This window comes from Myotis yumanensis, unplaced genomic scaffold, assembly GCF_028538775.1.
Source record: "Myotis yumanensis isolate MYYU_CA2020_CCGP unplaced genomic scaffold, mMyoYum1.0.hap1 SCAF_16, whole genome shotgun sequence".
NCBI lineage: Eukaryota > Metazoa > Chordata > Mammalia > Chiroptera > Vespertilionidae > Myotis > Myotis yumanensis.
In genome coordinates this window covers 36,398,477-36,416,380 of record NW_027223767.1, presented here as the reverse complement: position 1 = coordinate 36,416,380, position 17,904 = coordinate 36,398,477, and the positions used below count along the sequence as shown (strand labels likewise).

The 17,904-nt window shown below is 37.3% G+C and overlaps 1 protein-coding gene across 4 annotated transcripts in view; it reads right to left on the bottom strand.

The window, feature by feature from the left end:
* CEP112 (centrosomal protein 112) overlaps positions 1-17,904 on the bottom strand; it is a 296,853-nt gene that overhangs the window by 225,494 nt on the left and 53,455 nt on the right. For all 4 annotated transcript variants that reach the window (XM_070394174.1, XM_070394176.1, XM_070394175.1 and 1 more), the window contains 4 exons: positions 13,240-13,326; positions 11,653-11,752; positions 8,787-8,905; positions 6,860-7,003 (listed from right to left, as the gene is read on the bottom strand). In XM_070394174.1, the coding sequence (XP_070250275.1) occupies positions 6,860-7,003; positions 8,787-8,905; positions 11,653-11,752; positions 13,240-13,326 (450 nt within the window). The remainder of the gene's footprint in view (positions 1-6,859; positions 7,004-8,786; positions 8,906-11,652; positions 11,753-13,239; positions 13,327-17,904) is intronic.

Genomic DNA, 17,904 nt, shown 5'->3' with positions numbered 1-17,904 from the left:
TGGACATAATTATATCTAACTTAAAAACATGATATATAAATTTATTTTTGAAATACATACAATTTCTAGCTCAGAGCCCGACACATATCTGATGCTCAGATTTCTTCTCTGTATATCCCATTCATTCTGCCTCTTTCCTAATGAGCCCTCTGCTTGAGGGGCTCCTTTCAAAAGATGGCGTCAATTTCCAAACATACATTCTAATTCTCCATGTTTCCTAAATATATCGTCTTATACAAAATAAAATCAGTACAAAGGAAATTTTAAAAATTAAAACATACTGTCAAGGGAAAGCCTATAGACATATATGAAATACTTTAAGGACAACAATATTTGGTCAACATAACCTTTTTAAAATTGAAAACAAAGAACAAAGAGATATAAAAACAGTGGAGGCCTCAAAATGGGGTAAAAAGTTATTCAGAAAATAAGATGCTGACATAGAAACGTATTTCAGGCTGTGACAGACAGTGTAGAAGGGAGTTCAGGGTAAGTAACAATAGCAGCAGAGAAGGAACAGCAACTGTACAGTCAGTGACGAACATTACCTTGGGCACAGAGTCTCTGTTCCCATATTGTGAACTCAAAGGTAGCACTCGGAAGACTAGGTTGGAGTTCTTGAGTGGACATGGCTTGTAAGCAGAAGTGATAATGGGCATTAGATTAGTAATTCAAGTTCTTGGTTATGGGAAAATGGGACAAATATCATTTGTGAGATCTGGAACAAGAAGAGACAGGGAGAGCTACTGGCAGGTTACCGGAAGAGTCCCGGAATGCGGCAACAATGGCCTGGACGCAAGTGGTAGCTGTGGAAACAGAAGGGAAAGAGAGCAGATCCAAGAAATGTTCAGAGAAACAAATAATGTGATTAAGTAAAATACTAAATGAATGAAATGAGAAGTGGCAAAAATCATAGATTTTCCAGGTTCAAAACCTAATATGCCGAGAGAATTGGCACAATGAGAATTAAGAGAAAGTTTAGAAAAGGGTATTATTTTTATAGGAAATATAGACATGATTTTCAAGAAGTAACAGGAAATTGTAAAATATCTGACAGGCCTTCAGTTATACAACCAATAGATAGATTAAGAAATGTAAGAGTTTTATATACAAACTTTGTTTGAAATCTTGTAAGAGTAAAAAATTAGAAAGGGTTACTATTTGGCAACTATTGAGAATCCAAAGTTCAACTTCTATGGCAAAAGTAACAATACATTTTATCTTATTTCATAAACTTCTTCTTAAAATATGACATACATACAAAGAGATGCACAAATTTTCACTATGTATTTTTATAATTTTTTACAAATTGAAAACAGCCACGAGTCACTACAAGATGTAAACATCACTAGTCATGCCCTGGACGGTTTGGCTCAGTGGATAGAGCATCAGCCTGTGGACTCAAGGGTCCCGGGTTTGATTCCGGTCAGGGGCATATGCCTTGGTTGCGGACACATCCCCAGTGGGGAGTGTGCAGGAGGCAGCTAATCCATGTTTCTCTCTCATTGATGTTTCTAACTCTCTATCCCTCTCACTTTCTCTCTGTAAAAAAACAATAAAATATATTAAAACATAATACAAAAAACATCACCAGTCACTCTGAAGCCTGATTGGTCATTGTCTACACAAGGTAACCATTATTCTGACTTTGATCACAAAAAAGTAACTTTGTCTCTTGTTGAACTTTCGGTAAATGAAATCAGAGTATGGACACTTTTGGGTCAGCCTTCATCATGCTCATTATATGTCTGTGAGATTCATCCATGTCATGGCGAATATCAGTAATTTAAACTTTTTAAGGCTATATACAGTATTCCATTGTGCAAATAACCTAAAATCACTTATCCATTTTATTGATGGGTTGTTTTCAGTGTTTGGCTGTTAAAAATAATGTTGCTATGGACACTTTCATATATGTTTTATGGTATATACATGCACTTATTTATTTTGGTTGTACTTCCTATAGTGAAATTGCTGAGTCATGGTTAATTTGAAAACTATGTCCATGCAAAAGCCTGCATTTAAATGCAGCTTTATCCATAATTTCAAAAAACTGTACACAACCAAGATGTACCTCTTCAATAGGTAAATGGATAAACAAACTATGGTATATCATATAATTGAACATTATTCAGCAATAAAAAATGAGCTATCAAGCCACAAAAGATATCAAGAAATCATAAATGTATAATTGCTTAATGAAAGAAGCCAGTCCAAGAAGGCTACATACTGTATGATTCCAATCATATGACATTTTGGAAAATATGAAACTATATAGTCAGTACAAAAGATCAGTGGTTGCCAGGGATTCCAGAGAGAGGGGCAAGGGCTAAATAGGGTGGAACACTGGTGACTTTTAGAACATTAAAAATATTATATATGATACTATAATCATGGATGTATGACAAGATGTATTTGTCAAAACCCATAGAATTTTAAAGTATAAAAAGAATATTATTTTGTGCAAATAAAAAAAAAACACATTTGGAGTTTGGGGGATCCAAGGAAAAAATGCAGACCGTGATAAGAGAATCCAGTTATATTAAAAATATATGGGGGAAAAAACCTCATTGAAGGAATGGAGGGAAAGGTGATGACCTAAGCAGTTTGAAATGAGTGGAGTCTCCAAGAACAAAGGCAAAAGGAAGTGTCCATAACACTGTACACTAGCTCAGTGGTCACCAACCGGTAGTCTGGGGACCACTGGTGGTCTGTGAGGTCCAAAAGTTTGGCGACCGCTGCTCTAGTTGACAAAGTTGGTTCCCATGGGAGTATGAGTAATGAACAGCTCTGACACTAGCATACACATGTACTGGAACTGAACAATTAAGTAAATGGATGAAAGGCGGTGGAAGCCAAGTTTCCACGGTTGGATTGAGAATTTACATATGCACAAAGGGAGAAGGCTGGAATAATCCATGTGGTAATGGAGGAGAGTTACAGAAATCAGTAAGAAATTGTGTTTAGTTTAATGTAGATACAGATGGTTACATATAGAACTGTTTATCGATATGCACAGACACACAGGTTAGTAATTCACATATACTCCCTTGCTTTTTCCGGTTAGAGGGCATAAAAAATGTCATCCCAACAGTAATAAGCATACCTACCACACAGATCTTAGGGTCTAACACCATTCTCCATATGCTCCCCATCAATGGGGGGATGTCAAAGCGGTACAGGAGCCTAACAAAAGAGTTCTCAATGGCCCAAACTAGAACAATTTGAGCAGCAAAATAAAGTAGTATTGCATTATAATCCAGATTATACAATAAAAAATATCCATGTGTTTATACTGATATAAATAAATGACTGAACAAATGGGAGAGAAGAGACAAATCTTCCATGGAGAAAAACTCGAAATAACTTACGTAGAAACGTCACACCTAAGTATGGAAAGCAGAATCCCCAACTTGTTAAGCATGGGCTGCTCACAGGAACTTCCTTCCGAAGAAGACAATATGGAGAAGTAGGGAGTAACTTTACAGTGGAAGGTCTAACCAATACTACTTCAGCCAGGTGATCAGGATAATATAACAGTGTAAGTCATTAACAGTACGTACCCTTGATATGATGTGATGAGATGAGCACTTAACCTTGTGATCTTACTGCCTCAACCCATAACCCCAGTCTAATCATGAGAAAAACATGAGACAAAATCCAACAGAGGGGCATTCTACAATCGACCTGACCAGTACTCCTCAAATTGTCAAGGTCATGAAAACAAGGGAAAGCTGAGGAACTGTGTCAACCTAAGAAGACATGAACACTAAATGTAATGTGATATCCTGCACGAGATCCAAGAAAAAAAAAACCGAATAAACTATGGACTTTATTCATCTTGATGGATTTATTGTAACAAATGTACCAAAATAATGCCAGATGTTTCTACGAGGAGGAATTGGGTGTGAAGTACATAGGAACTCTCTGCACTCCCTTCTCAATTTTTCTGTAGATCTAAAAACTGCTCTACAAAATAAAGTCTACCTGTAAAATGGTCACCCTATTCAAAATGATGAACTGCCACTATTAGGGGGTTTCTTCTTTCCAAATATGAGGTTGGGAGAATAAATGTGGTGACGACTATAAAATGACAAAGTCTAGCGATATCAGACAGTAAATTACTCTACAGATTACTGATGTCACTACTAACAATAATAGTTAAGAATGGTTAACAGTAATAGTTAAGAATGGTTAACAAAATATTTCAGGTGCTGAAGGCCTTTTGACACTTTCTAAGGTGGGAATTTGAATGGGAAAAGAGAGCTCATCTTTATTTTCACTGCCTTACCTGGCCTTCAGCACATCCCTTCAGTATATCAGCAAACCAAGGCATCATTAGCAATATCTATGACCAATAATCACAGATATTTGTATAGTCCATTCCAGTGTTAGGTAATTACTAAGTATTGTTTATTCTCAGCAATATTCATAGGTTCCAAGAGTTAATAGGCCCACTACTAAATTTTGATATATTCTACATTCATTTAGAAGCATCTCTAGTGCTCTATTGTAACTTTTATTAACATTTTGACAACTATAACTCAATATTTTTTTCTTTGTAATATTATATATGTTATTAAATTTAAAAATATTCTCTGGGAAGGGCTGAATGGACTTCACAAAATTGCCAGTGGGACCCATGATACAGAAAAAGATAAAGAACTCTACTAAACAAGCCAAAAAATGTTCAGTGAAGCCACCACAAACTTTCATGCGTCCAACCCTGAGAGAGATAGAGCCTGATGTTTTCCAGCCTTCATCTCCCCAAGTATCTAATAACTTTGCTATAATTTTCATATTGATAGTTCTAATATTGTTTTTAAAATCCAGTGTTTACATGTTTAACTATGAGTTTTGCACAAGAGATTCCCTGCCAATACCCAAAGTCATAAACCTAAAAATCTATACAATGTCTGCTTACAACAAACAAGACTCAACAAAAGAAGAAAAAAGCCTGGAAGAACCACAAAACCCAGTACCTAATTCTCAGTGACAGTCTCGTCTTTCATCTGAAGCCTGGCCTTGAACTCCACCTTGTTTAATTATTAACCAGGAGCTGCTCGGCAAGGGCTGTCTAGTCTTGATGATTCCTAAATGCGATCCTGCTGACAGACTCTGTCCATTTTCCTCTATATTTATTATTATCTAATGACAAGGTCTGAATGCTCATTTTGAAATTCAACTTTCATTAAAAATAGTTTTTCTGACAGTGACCTCTTGGCTCCAAAGTGTCACTTTTCTTTACATCCCAACTTCATAAAAATTAAAAATGCCACTATGAAAGGCATCACTCTCTTCCTATTGTTTAATAAATAATATATAACAATGCAGTAAGCATTTTAAACAATCACATGTTCCACGGATTTAAAGTCTAATATTACTTAATATATTTAACTCACATTTGTTGAAAATTTAGGATGTTGAGATGACAAATACATATTTCAGATATAAATTTGGTTTTTTTTCAATACTTTGAATATCATCATGATGCTGATTATTCAGCAAATAAATTCTTGATATTTTCCCCAATAGACCTGCTCTGCCTTCAGCGTTGTCCAACTCACCGACCTGCATCACCATGTGCCAGTCCTCACCTCCAGATGGGCACCCAGGTCCAGCCACCACCTCCCTTGCCTGGACGACTGTGGCAGCCTCCTAATTGGTCTCCCTGTCCCACTGTGGACCCTGCTTCCCACTTTTGAACCCTGTGAGCCAGACCCTAGAGCTGATCTCAGGGTCTCTGAGAGATGCCTGGGAAACTGACTCTTGATCAGATTCCACAGCTTTCAGCTCAAGGACATACTTGGACCAGCCTAGCTGGGCTGGTGGGCTGCGGTACATGAGGACGGGGTTCATGCCTAGGTCACAGGTTCTGCCAACCCACAGGTAGTGTCATGTGTTAGGAACAAAGCTGATGAGGCACACTTGCCTTGGATGTGACGTGCCCTGGTCTGTGTGCCATGAGCCTACCTGTTCCAGGCTTGTGTGCCTCAGGAAGTCAGCTGGGCTTCTAAAAGGCTGGTGACACTCCCTTCCTCCCTCAGACTGCTCCCCTGCCACTAGGTGCTCTGTGAGGAGGCTCTTCGGGGACCCTGCGTCCTCCCTGATCTCTCTGCTGAGTGCGTGACCTCCTTCTGTGTCCTCACAGGAAGGCAGCTTGGGAGGTTTACCCATGTGATAACTGTGTCTAGTCCTTCAGTCAAGATGAAGCTACTGCCGTAACCGGTTTGGCTCAGTGGATAGAGCCTCGGCCTGCGGACTGAAGGGTCTCAGGTTCGAATCCAGTCAAGGGCATGTACCTTGGTTGCGGGCACATCCCCAGTAGGGGGTGTACAGGAGGCAGCTGATCGATGTTTCTCTCTCATTGATGTTTCTAACTCTCTATCCCTCTCCCTTCCTCTCTGTAAAAAATCAATAAAATATATTTTTTAAAAAAAGATGAAGCTACTGAGATCGGTCTTAAAGTGGTCAGTCTATTCCTATCTCCCCATTTTCTTTCCTTCACACTAGCATTAAATATTTTTAGAGAAACAAGTCTTCAGTTTAAAAAGAATAAAACAAACAAATAGAATGAAAGAAAAAAATTATCTCTAGGCGGAAAGTCAGCAAAAAAACAAGAAGACAAATTTGTAAAGGTTTTTGGGAGTTAAGCAAAGGGGGCCTCAAAGAATCCAGAGTGAAATCCACAGCCACTTCAAGAGACTGTCCACGTCACATGTCAGCCTGTGTCTATGGAAAGTGGAGGGATTTCTCCTGGTTCTGCTTCTCACTTACTCCCAGCACACATCAGGGAAGCAGGGCACATGGAGAAGAGAGAGGAGCGTCTAACAATGGCAGGAAGAGGAAAAGGACTTGCCGTGGCCTGGGTCTGCGCCGTGTACTCGCCCTCCATCCTGCGCAGCCGGGCGTTGGTGTCCTCCAGCAGCTCCTGGATGCTCTCCGTGTGCCGCTTCTGAAGGTCAAACTTCTCCCTCTCCATCTCCGCCACCGCGTTGTGCAGCTGCACCGGAGACAAAACCGGGCTCTCTCATCACTGCTGCAGAGCAGACTAGTTTGCAATTCAGAAGACATGTTTCCTATATGTCTCTACTTATATGTTGTCCCAAACAATAAAAAGTATGAAAGTCATAAATGTCCAAGTATGCTTAATCATGCTATAAAGAGCATGATTAAGAAATTATTTTTTTCTTTACTTTCCTAAATTGGAGATTTTAATGGATCAACAAATATTAAAGGAATTTGTCCCAAACAATAAAAAGTATGAAAGTCATAAATGTCCAAGTATAGCTTAATCATGCTATAAAGAGCATGATTAAGAAATTATTTTTTTCTTTACTTTCCTAAATTGGAGATTTTAATGGATCAACAAATATTAAAGGAATTATCTACTTCTGGTAGCAACAGTAAATAAATACACAAATAATACACTGTCTCAGCTAAACAACACTAGGATTAGCCTGAATCACATAGAAATATTTACAATATTATTATTGATCAAGAATATTATGTCACTGTCTATAGTTTTATATTATCTGCATGAAATTTTGCACAAGAGTAATGTTAAAATCTTTATCCTTCACCCTACCCCCAACAGGACACTATTTTTATCCATTCCATAACCTACACAAAAGCGGACACAAAGATGACATTATAAATCAAACAGAGAAAGAATCTTTAAGAACTGTAGACCCTATGTCCTCATGTCTACAGGTCTTTCTTTACAAAGATTATACTCTAAGTATCTATGGAACTAATGGACAGCTTCCAAAGGGAATTGAAAGTCTGTGTTCATGGCCCGTGGGCATTCCTTCCCTTATCTGAATGGGAGTGGAATTCTGAGTGTAGCTCCCGTCCCCGGCATCCAACCCCAAGCTCACTTGGTTAAGTTTGAAAGGTGCATTTGATTTCCCATTTATGAGCAGGAGGCAGAACAAGGATATGAGAGATGCATGGAAGTTCCTGTTTGACTAGGAAGACGTTGAATGATCAGAGAAACCCTGAGAGATGATGGAAACCAGAGGCAGCATACAGGCAATAATTATGCTAATTATTGGTAAGGGTCTCAAGAACGTTCCCTCTACTTTCTAGCTAAACAAGAAGAGGATGGCTCAGTAATAGCCACACAAAAGACCCTTAGGTTTCACGAATTTAACACATGCAGCTCTGACTCTTTGTAAGTGGTCCCCCAAATCCCTGCTATGTTGTATTTGTATATTTACCAAAGTCTACATTTTAAACTGGTGTCAATCACTTAGCCGGTCCATGAATGTAGCCAAACCCACAGCACCTAAATTTCAGTGCTGCTTCGTAGCTGTGGACTGATGGGCATGGTAACTCTGATAAAGGGCTCTGAATAAGTCACTTAGAACTTGGTGGTTATATTTATGTTGCAGAGGTTTCTTCATGTTTATGGTCTCTAAAAGGTCCTAGGACATATGCCTTCTGACTATCAAAAAATCCACTATTTTTTGTAGCCCATTAATACAGAGTGATTTTTTAGGTGTACCCCACAATGCTTAATAACGCGTATGTGCCTGTTGAAGTTGGCGGGGTGTCTCTAAGTCTTCAAAACAAACCCAGGGGATTTACACAGTTGAGACTGCAAGGGCAAAAATGACACTGGGAAATACAAGTATGCTATAACTTAGCTGATTCACTTAAGGATAAAACAGGTGTGTCTGGTCTTATACTCTGACTTTCTGTATATTTTGTGAATATCCATTATTTTTATAATTAAATGTTACTTTGAATTTTCTATTACTATTTTATTTTATGTAGCTTACCTTTTTTTCCCAGTCATTATTCAGAAATTCTGTACTTTGCTCACACATCTTTTTCAGCTCTGAAATCTGGTTTTCTTTAGTCTCTCTGATAACTTGACAGTCACGTATAAGGGTCTGAACTGTCAAAAATGATAAAACACAGTTAAACCAATTCTACCTACCACATAAGAGCTTGATGATAAAAAAATATATAGTGCACCGGTTAGATAATTCCATTTTTTACCAATCTTCTCAATTCTGTCTTGTTAAAATATCTTACTTTTTCCTCTCTTTTCCTCCATTTGTGCCACCAGTCTTGGTTGAACCCATCATTACTCACCTCCTAGATGGCTTTGACAGTGTGCTGGCCTCAGGTTCACTCCCTCCACTGGGCCCTACTCACTCCTAGTCTCAATTCCAGCATCACCTTCTTTGTGAACCTTCCCCACCCAGGCTCCTCATCTTGCAGGACAGAAGGAAACTCCTCTGTGTGCCCACGGAACCGCATCTATTTCTCCATTAAATCGCTTATTACAGTATATGTTATAAAGGTTTCCTTACCTATGTCCTGAGAAGAAAGATATTTCAACCTTTTATCTACAGAGCATAACAGTGCTGTGGGCAAGTGCTCAAAAACATGTGTCCTGACTAAGTAAAGGAACCCAGTGTCTCACTCCTCTCCTGCTGCTAGGTGCTTTAAAATCATTGCCAAGGTTTACGTTACTAAAATAAAATATGCTTTAATTATATAAAATATTCCTCTTATAAATCACTTTTAAAAAATTTCTTTTAAATAAAATCTTTTAAAAATGATTTAAACTGTCACTGATTTAAGCAAAAATTTGCTTAATATATTATGCCATCTGGATGGTAAAATAAAGTCAGCTGTATGTTTGCTTAAATGTGGCATTTTCTTAGCTTACTGAATATGTTTTTACTCACTTCAAGACAACAAAATTTAATTCTCTAACTCTGTGTGGTGATGGATGTTAACCTGACTTATTGTGGTGATCATTTCACAATATATGCAGATATCAAATCACTGTGTTGTATAGCTGAAGCTAATATAATGTATGTCAATTATTCCTCAAAAAAAGATAGCAACATTTTCAAAACATTTATGTAGCAATTTCTTTCACTCTTCTATCTCAACTATGTAACAAATGAGGGGAGAAAGAGAAGAATTCAAATTAACCTAATATTAGTCCTTAGCACCTATAACATATTATTTCACAATTCTAAAATTAAACTAAGATCTATTTGCAATTCAAAAGCCTTAAAAAGTATTATTTTTAAACCGTTGGCATATTTAAATTGCCTGGTTTAAATCAGGGTAAGAAACAAAAACCTAGAAATAAGTTTAAAATAATTTTGTAGTCATTGATATTTGGAGAAAGAACCTGAACTAATTTCTAAATAAAATTTAAGGCTGGGAATAAACCTAAAAATAACCTATTTCATTAAGTAATTTATATGTGTAAGTGCCATCTTAAATTTTAAAGGCGGCACCAGTCTCTTAGATATACTCAAGTCTGGTGATGGTTACAGAGCGAGTAAGTTTCATATGGAAACCCCTAAATGAAAACCTTCGCTCCTCTTATTCATCACCTGTATTTTATTCACCAAATTCTTCAAAATTTCTTCTTCAGTCCCTTTCTCAGTATTCCCACTTCCATCATTCAGAAATTTCAGGTCCTTATCACCTTATACACAAAATGACAGAAGCATGGAAGTATAAACTCTCGGAGGTGGAAGGAACTTCAAGCATTATTTATTCCAACCTCGCCATTTATAATGAATAAGCCAAGGCCAGAGACTTCCCAATGCCATATTAGCAGACCCTGAATAGGAGCCTGGGATTGGAGCCTGGTTTCTATTAAATGAGATATTCATTTTCTTCGTCCCGTCCCCTCCCCTCCCCTCCCCTCCCCTCCCCTCTCCTCTTCTCTCCTCTCCTCTTCTCTCTCTCCCTCCCTCCCTTCCTCCCTCCTATAATAGACTGGGAATTGGCCTCACCAGGTGGCACACCCACCCTTACAAGGCTGCTCCTACTGAAACTTGAGGTCCTAAAACTCACCTCTCAAAAATCTTCTCTGTCTCCACAGTATCTACAAGATAAACTCGAAACTTCTAAATCTGAAATTCAAGGTCATGCCTAAGTCATGCCAAGTCACCTGCTTTATCTTTTTCAATCTATCTCTTAATGTACAGGATACCCACTCTTGCTACGTGGTTTTGCAGCATCCTTCCAAAACATAGCAATACCAGCATTCCTATTGCAGCACGTGGAAATTTTTACAGTTCTTTTCCACAAAAATGTTTTCAACATGGTCTCTAAGGGCTGCCTGTTGCACTTAGACGTTTTGACCTATAATCACAGTCAATTTAACACTTGATCACATGCTTTCTTTTCCTTCTTAATGAAAGTGTGAATGGGGAATACTTTTTAAATGCTTGTTCTGCCAATCACAATACTAGCACATACTAGCAGTCATCAATAGATACTTAATGTAATGAATGTCATCAGACCAAGAGGAATGGTTTCCCTAGACCTCTTTGTGAAAGCCAGTAAATTCTAATCCTATGACTCACTTATGGCAGCCCAATAAGGAGGCAGAGTTAAGAAGGGGAAGTAGCAGTGACAGACTCTTCCAGTTCCTTAACCAAACAACAGACAGACAGACAGACACACACACACACACACACACACACACACACACAGTTTTCCCTATTCATATGAGAGCTCTCATAAACACATCCACTGATGGAAGCCCACACAAACATTGCCATCTCACACTACAGAAGGTCAGAAGTAAAATTTTACTTGGTATAGCCATTAAGATAAAACAGAAATATTATTAAGATTTATGTAAGAATACTACATCACCTTTCTTTTCAAGTTTTCTCACAGTCTCCTCCGTTTCATTTTGTTTTGTTTTGTATAAAATTTTCAATTCGTCTATTTCACTGTTCTTTCTTTCTAAAATCTGCAAATGAATTTTAAATGTTTTAGTATGCTATGTTGTTTGACATACAGAACACATAATTTTTTAAATGAGCACAATATTTTTTGCAAGTCTATCTCAGCTAATCCCACAAAAGATGTAAAAATTATATTTCAGTGCATTGAGAAAGTAGTAAATATGCTAGAATTAATGATTACTAAAAGAGATATGCTATCTGCTTTGAAATTTCATGTATCAATCTTTAAGGAGACTATAAATAATAAATTAGATGATTCTCTAAAATATAACTCGGAGATTAAACTGTCATAAAGTAGCAGGGAGAAGCCATCACAACGTGACACGTGGGACAGTACAACCCCCCTCCCCACCGCACTGGAATAGGCACCTCCAGATGAGCACAGCCCTGAATCGTCCCACTGGTGTCCTACCAATTCCATGCACAATAAGAATCCCCTGATGCATGGGAAGATGAGAAGTAATAAGCTTCTTTTATATCTAGCTCTGCTATTGTGAATCAGAAAAATCATCCCAAAATATGTCAAAATTGCATGAATATTTTACATCATGAATTGATACTGTGTCAGAAGTTTTAAAATTTAACAACAATTAATCATGATTGTTATATACTTCTAAATACATCTACACCAAAAAAAAAAAAAAAAAAAAAAAAAAACACCACACACACAGAGAAATAATAAAATTGTAGGGACATTAGCAAGCTGGGATAAAAAAAAAATGTGTGCTAACCAAATGGGGGGAAAAATTGAGGCAGGTGTATAATCAGCTAAAAAAAAAAAAACCACAAAAAGTTTATTCACCAATGTCTAATCAACTTTTTCTTAGTGCTTTTATTACCAGCATTTCACTTTACCTTGCATTGTTTTAGTCCCAGTGGTAAGAATGGTTGGTAAATAAGAAAAGGAGCTAGTTTGATCCTAACATCCGTAAAGAAGCCAAAAAGGAAAAGAATGTAGGCAAATAGATAAAACACTCTGAATTTTGTTCCTCCCTAATTCCAGACACGTAGGAAATGCCATTCAAGCAACAAACTGATGATTATACAGTGGGGCCTTGACTTACGAGTGTCCCGACTAACGAGTTTTTCGAGATACGAGCCGTCTCTCCGCTGATTTTTTGCTTTGAGTTGCGAGCTAAAATTCGGGTTATGAGCCAGCTTCAGATACCCCACCAATAGTTGGCGCAGTGAACATCACAGTGAATGCCACAACATCAGCCCAGCATCACGTGTCTTACTCGTTCACTTTTGATTTGACATACGAGTAATTTGAGTTACAAGCTCCGTCACAGAACGAATTAAACTCATAAGTCAAGGCCCCACTGTACTTTCCAAATATGGTATAAGGTCAAGGACTGTATATTTTACCTGGCATTTAAAACTAGTGGGTGGGTGGGGGAACAGGTGGGTGGGTGGACAGATAAGGATCACAAGACCTAGACTATTTCAAATATTCAAATATTAATAAAAGAATAAATGGTATATACCCTACCTTCTGAACATCAGCATCATGTTTCTGTTGAAGTTTAAGCTTCTCTTCATGACATTTAGCTTCTATCATTTTGGTTTTCATGTCCAACTTCAAGGAAAATATTTTAAAGGTGTTAATAATTTGCTTTTCCCTTTGGCAAAAATACACAATTAAATTAAAATAACTCTGAATATGAAAGAGAATAGTATTTTTCCACTTTTACCTTGTAGCTAAAGGTCTAGAAATCATATATATATATATTGGTATTACTTCCAAACTAATTAAAAATCTTTCAAATAAATTGTACCTGATGGGTAAGCTGACACTACTAAATATGAATTTATCAATTATCCGGTCCCCCAAAAAGTCATTTTAAAGTGTTATTTTGCTAGTATTTTCACGTTTATTATTTCCTATCTGAGGAAGTCTCTATTAACTGTTTTACTTTTGGCTTCTCTTATATTTATGTGCTCCTTTAAAAATACTTTTCTCCGAAACCGGTTTGGCTCAGTGGATAGAGCGTCGGCCTTCGGACTGAAAGGTCCCGGGTTCGATTCCAGTCAAGGGCATGTACCTGGGTTGCTGGCACATCCCCAGTAGGAGATGTGCAGGAGGCAGCTGGTCGATGTTTCTCTCTCATCGATGTTTCTAACTCTCTATCTCTCTCCCTTCCTCTCTGTGAAAAATCAATAAAATATATTTTAAAAATAAATAAATAAATAAATAAATAAAAAAAAATACTTTTCACCAATGTGATAGTTTGAGACTTAACGTCCATAAATATGGCATATTACTGATAAACGCATTTCTCTCTCCTAAAGTCATAGACCCCGATGCCCTCCAGACAGTGACTTCATCTCCTTTCAAGCACTCATTAACTCCCCAACTGCTCAAACCAATACGTAATGCACAATGTTTGCAGCAAAGTCAGCGAAACTGTAACCAATACTTGTTGATAATAATACATGTATCTTTGAATTGAAAGAATAGTAGTAACTGGTTTTAAGAACAACATAAAATTGGTTTTCTCAACTATAAAAATATTGGACCACCTGATTCCTACTTTTTAAAAGAATATGCACATTAAAGTCTGACAGACCTCATTTATAACTCTAGCTCTAATCCCATCCTATGTAATAAAAGCCCAGCAACCAAATGGCGAAACTATCAGAACGACCAGTTGACCAGTCGCTATGATGTGCACTGACCAACAGGGGGAAGACGCTCAATGCAGGAGCTGCCTCCTGGTGGTCAGTGCGCTCCCACAATCAGAGCCGCCATTTAGCTGACCGGGATGAGCAGCGCTCCCACATCGGGCCATCCCTGCAGGCCACACTCCCCACCAGTGCACAAATTCCATGCACTGGACATCTAGTTATGTATTAATTGCTGTGATCTTGGGCAAGTCACTCTGTTGAAATTTTATTTCCTCTTCTGCTAATTAAGGATAGCTATCCTTATGAAATGTGAAACATTTAAGTAACTATACTGAGTACGATGTTTGGCGCAAAACCTTCACAAAAGTTTTCTTTTAAAATATTAGGAATATGCTAGCAAAGTATTTTCTTGAAAAAATTTTTAAAATACACTTTATATTTTTAAATTACCGTTTCAAATATACAATGAATTTGAACTTACAGTAAACATGCATGATCACATCAATATACTAAAGTGAAATTTTAAAGTTTTACAAATAAAAATTAATATAAACAATTCATGATTTTTAATGTTATGAGTGGTAGAGTGGGAAACAGTCATCCATTTATCCTGCAAAAGGAAAAAATTCTAAATCACAAGATGCTTCTTCCACATTTTAGCAGAAAGGGGTCTGGGTGGCCTAAGTCCATGAAAAGATTCTTAATAGAAGTTTTCTGGGGACTATTAAAAAGGAATCAAACAAAACTGGGAAGATATAGGAGAATTTATTATCATATCTTTCCATAATACCTTAAAAATGTAACCTCAGACTCGGAGGGTCAGCTCTAAACACCATGTAACTGCTGCTATAACCCACCCACCACCTCCCACCTCAATCTTGGGTTACCAGATTAGGAATAAACACTTGGCACATCTATAATAATAAAAGCATAAAATGCTAATTAGACTGGACAGCCTAATGACCTTCTGGGGATGCGAAGGCCAAGCCCCTTGCACAAATTTCGTGCATCGGGCCTCTACTACTTAAGTAATCATTATAATCATTCAGAGAAAGAATATGAATGAAGATAGCAAGTTAGCTACTTTGAGGAACAAACCCAAACCCTGTCACTACAGAGTAGCTCTATGTTTCTACCTTGTTTCTAAAGTATTATTCATGATAAATCATCAGGATTAGAATATTGAAACAATCATAGTACAGCATTTAAGATAACACAAGATATAAGAAATAGATATAAATATATATGGACACATGTGTGTCTATATACACATACATATAAGGTTGGGGGCAAAAGTAGGCTTATACTTGTGAATATGCAAAAAAGGTTCTTCTTGTATATTGTTTATTAATTATTGTATTATTTTCCATACGAAAAACTCTAAACCTACTTTTGCCCCACCCTGTCTGATTATGTAAAAGACCATAAACAGCCTTGCTTAATTTAGTTTAACACAAAGGGCTCAAATGTCACTTCTTCCATGAAATCTCCCTCACACTCGCAGACAAAAGCAACTCTTCCTTCCTCAATACACCTCATAACACTTCTTAGTCAATATCGCCCTACAGCTCAGCTGGTATGGTTCAGTGGTTGAATCAGGAGATCACAGTTCGATTCCTAGTCAGGCAGGGGACATGCCTGGGCTGTGGGCTCAATCCCCAGTGTGGGGGGTGCAGCCGATAAATGATTCTCATCATTGATGTTTCTATCTCTCTCTCCCCCTCCCTTCCTCTCTGAAATCAATAAAAATATATTAAAAATATCGCCCTACAGTAGATTTGCACTGTGCTTTCTTTCCTTCCTTCCTAGAACTGAGATAACACCACAGGAGTAAAAGGCGTGTATGACAACCCTTGCGATGACTAGCCTACTGCTAAAGCAAAGGACTGAAACTGGATAGCTTCACTTTCTAGAGGGCATTCCCACAAGCTATTTCTGAGAGAATTAGAATTTCTGAAATTTCTGCTTAGAAAGACTTTAAGAAATGTTATTTACCAAGTCCCCTGGGCCTCATCTTCTCTGAAGTTTGCACTTCAAAGAGTAGCTCTGAGGATGGACATTCCTAGAATGAATCAAGCTGGTGAATGTGCTCACTTACTTATTATAAAAGCATTTCCTTGGGTTTAAAAATATCCAAGTAACAGGATAACTAGTTAAATTTGAGGACTATGACCAATGTCACTGACTCAACCGAATATGCACAAACTTTAAATAAAGGGTTTTGGGGTTTTTAAGGAACACAACAATCTATTCACTCGGGTATTCGACATTCACTCCTACAGAAAAATGGATTTCTTATCCAAAATGCTACTTTTTACTAATAACAGTTTTGCATGTGTAAATTGTATTTAACATTTGATACTGAATTTAGCAGAAAACAAAATATAATGGCGTAATGACCATTAATAACTTTGTAAGGGAAAATGTACTAAAGTTATTTAGATGGACATCATCTCCACATTTTAAATACCCAGGAACTTCCTTTTGTGTTATTACAAAGATTGAATATTGACCAACTACCTCAATCTTGTCAAAAGGGACAAAATGTACCCAAAAAAGCAGGATTAGAGAATAACTACTAACTGTAAGTTTTCTGGTAAGGTATAAAATGTAGCCATTGTAATTTTACTAAATTTTTTTTGTTTTCCTTTATTTACTGTAACCATGTAGCAATAGAAAGGTCAAAGTCATTACTAATGTCAGCCATCTGTACTGCCCAGCAGTTTCCAAAGCATTATCAGCAACACAACCAAATGATGTCTTTGCTTAGTCATACTTTCTTCATATATCCCAACAATCACCCCAGTAAACTGCAGAAGAAACGCTTCGTAAAATCATCCTCACTTTACTCACTTGGATACCTAACTGTTACAATCATCTTTTTGGAGAATTCTGTTAGTTACTAGTCACAGGAAATTATCATATGTTAGTAATTAAGATTCTATCTTCAGTATATCCTATTCTCAAAATGTTCACCTGTAATATTTCGTACTGCCGATTGTTATTCACCTTGCTGATTTATAAACACAGCACACAAAAAAAGGCATCTATCTCTCTTGTTATCGTATCCCTGGGGCTTACAGATGTAAGCAGTATTTGCTTCTCTCCTAAAACTCGTCACATTAAGGGTAAGAGTGATAGTTAATATACATGGTGCATGCTGGTTTGTTATTTTTTTCTAACTTTTAAATTTTGTCAAATATCATCTACAAACATAATTTACATGAAACAAACATAATTAGATGTAGAGTTTTTATTTTGTTAACTTCTCTGCACTTGCCAGTGTTCATTCCCTTTTTTATTTAACTCTCTCCCCTCTTCTCACTTCTCCCACCAACACCTGCATGGTGTATTCCATAACAACAACCTAGCATGTTTTCTTTGTGTGCGTGTGCATGTGTGGTGGTTTTTTGTTGTTAATCCTCACCCAAGGATATTTTTTCCCATTTATTTTTAGATAGAGTGGAAGGAAGGGGGAGAGACAGAGAGAGAGAAACATCGATGTGAGAGAGACACATCAATTGGCTGC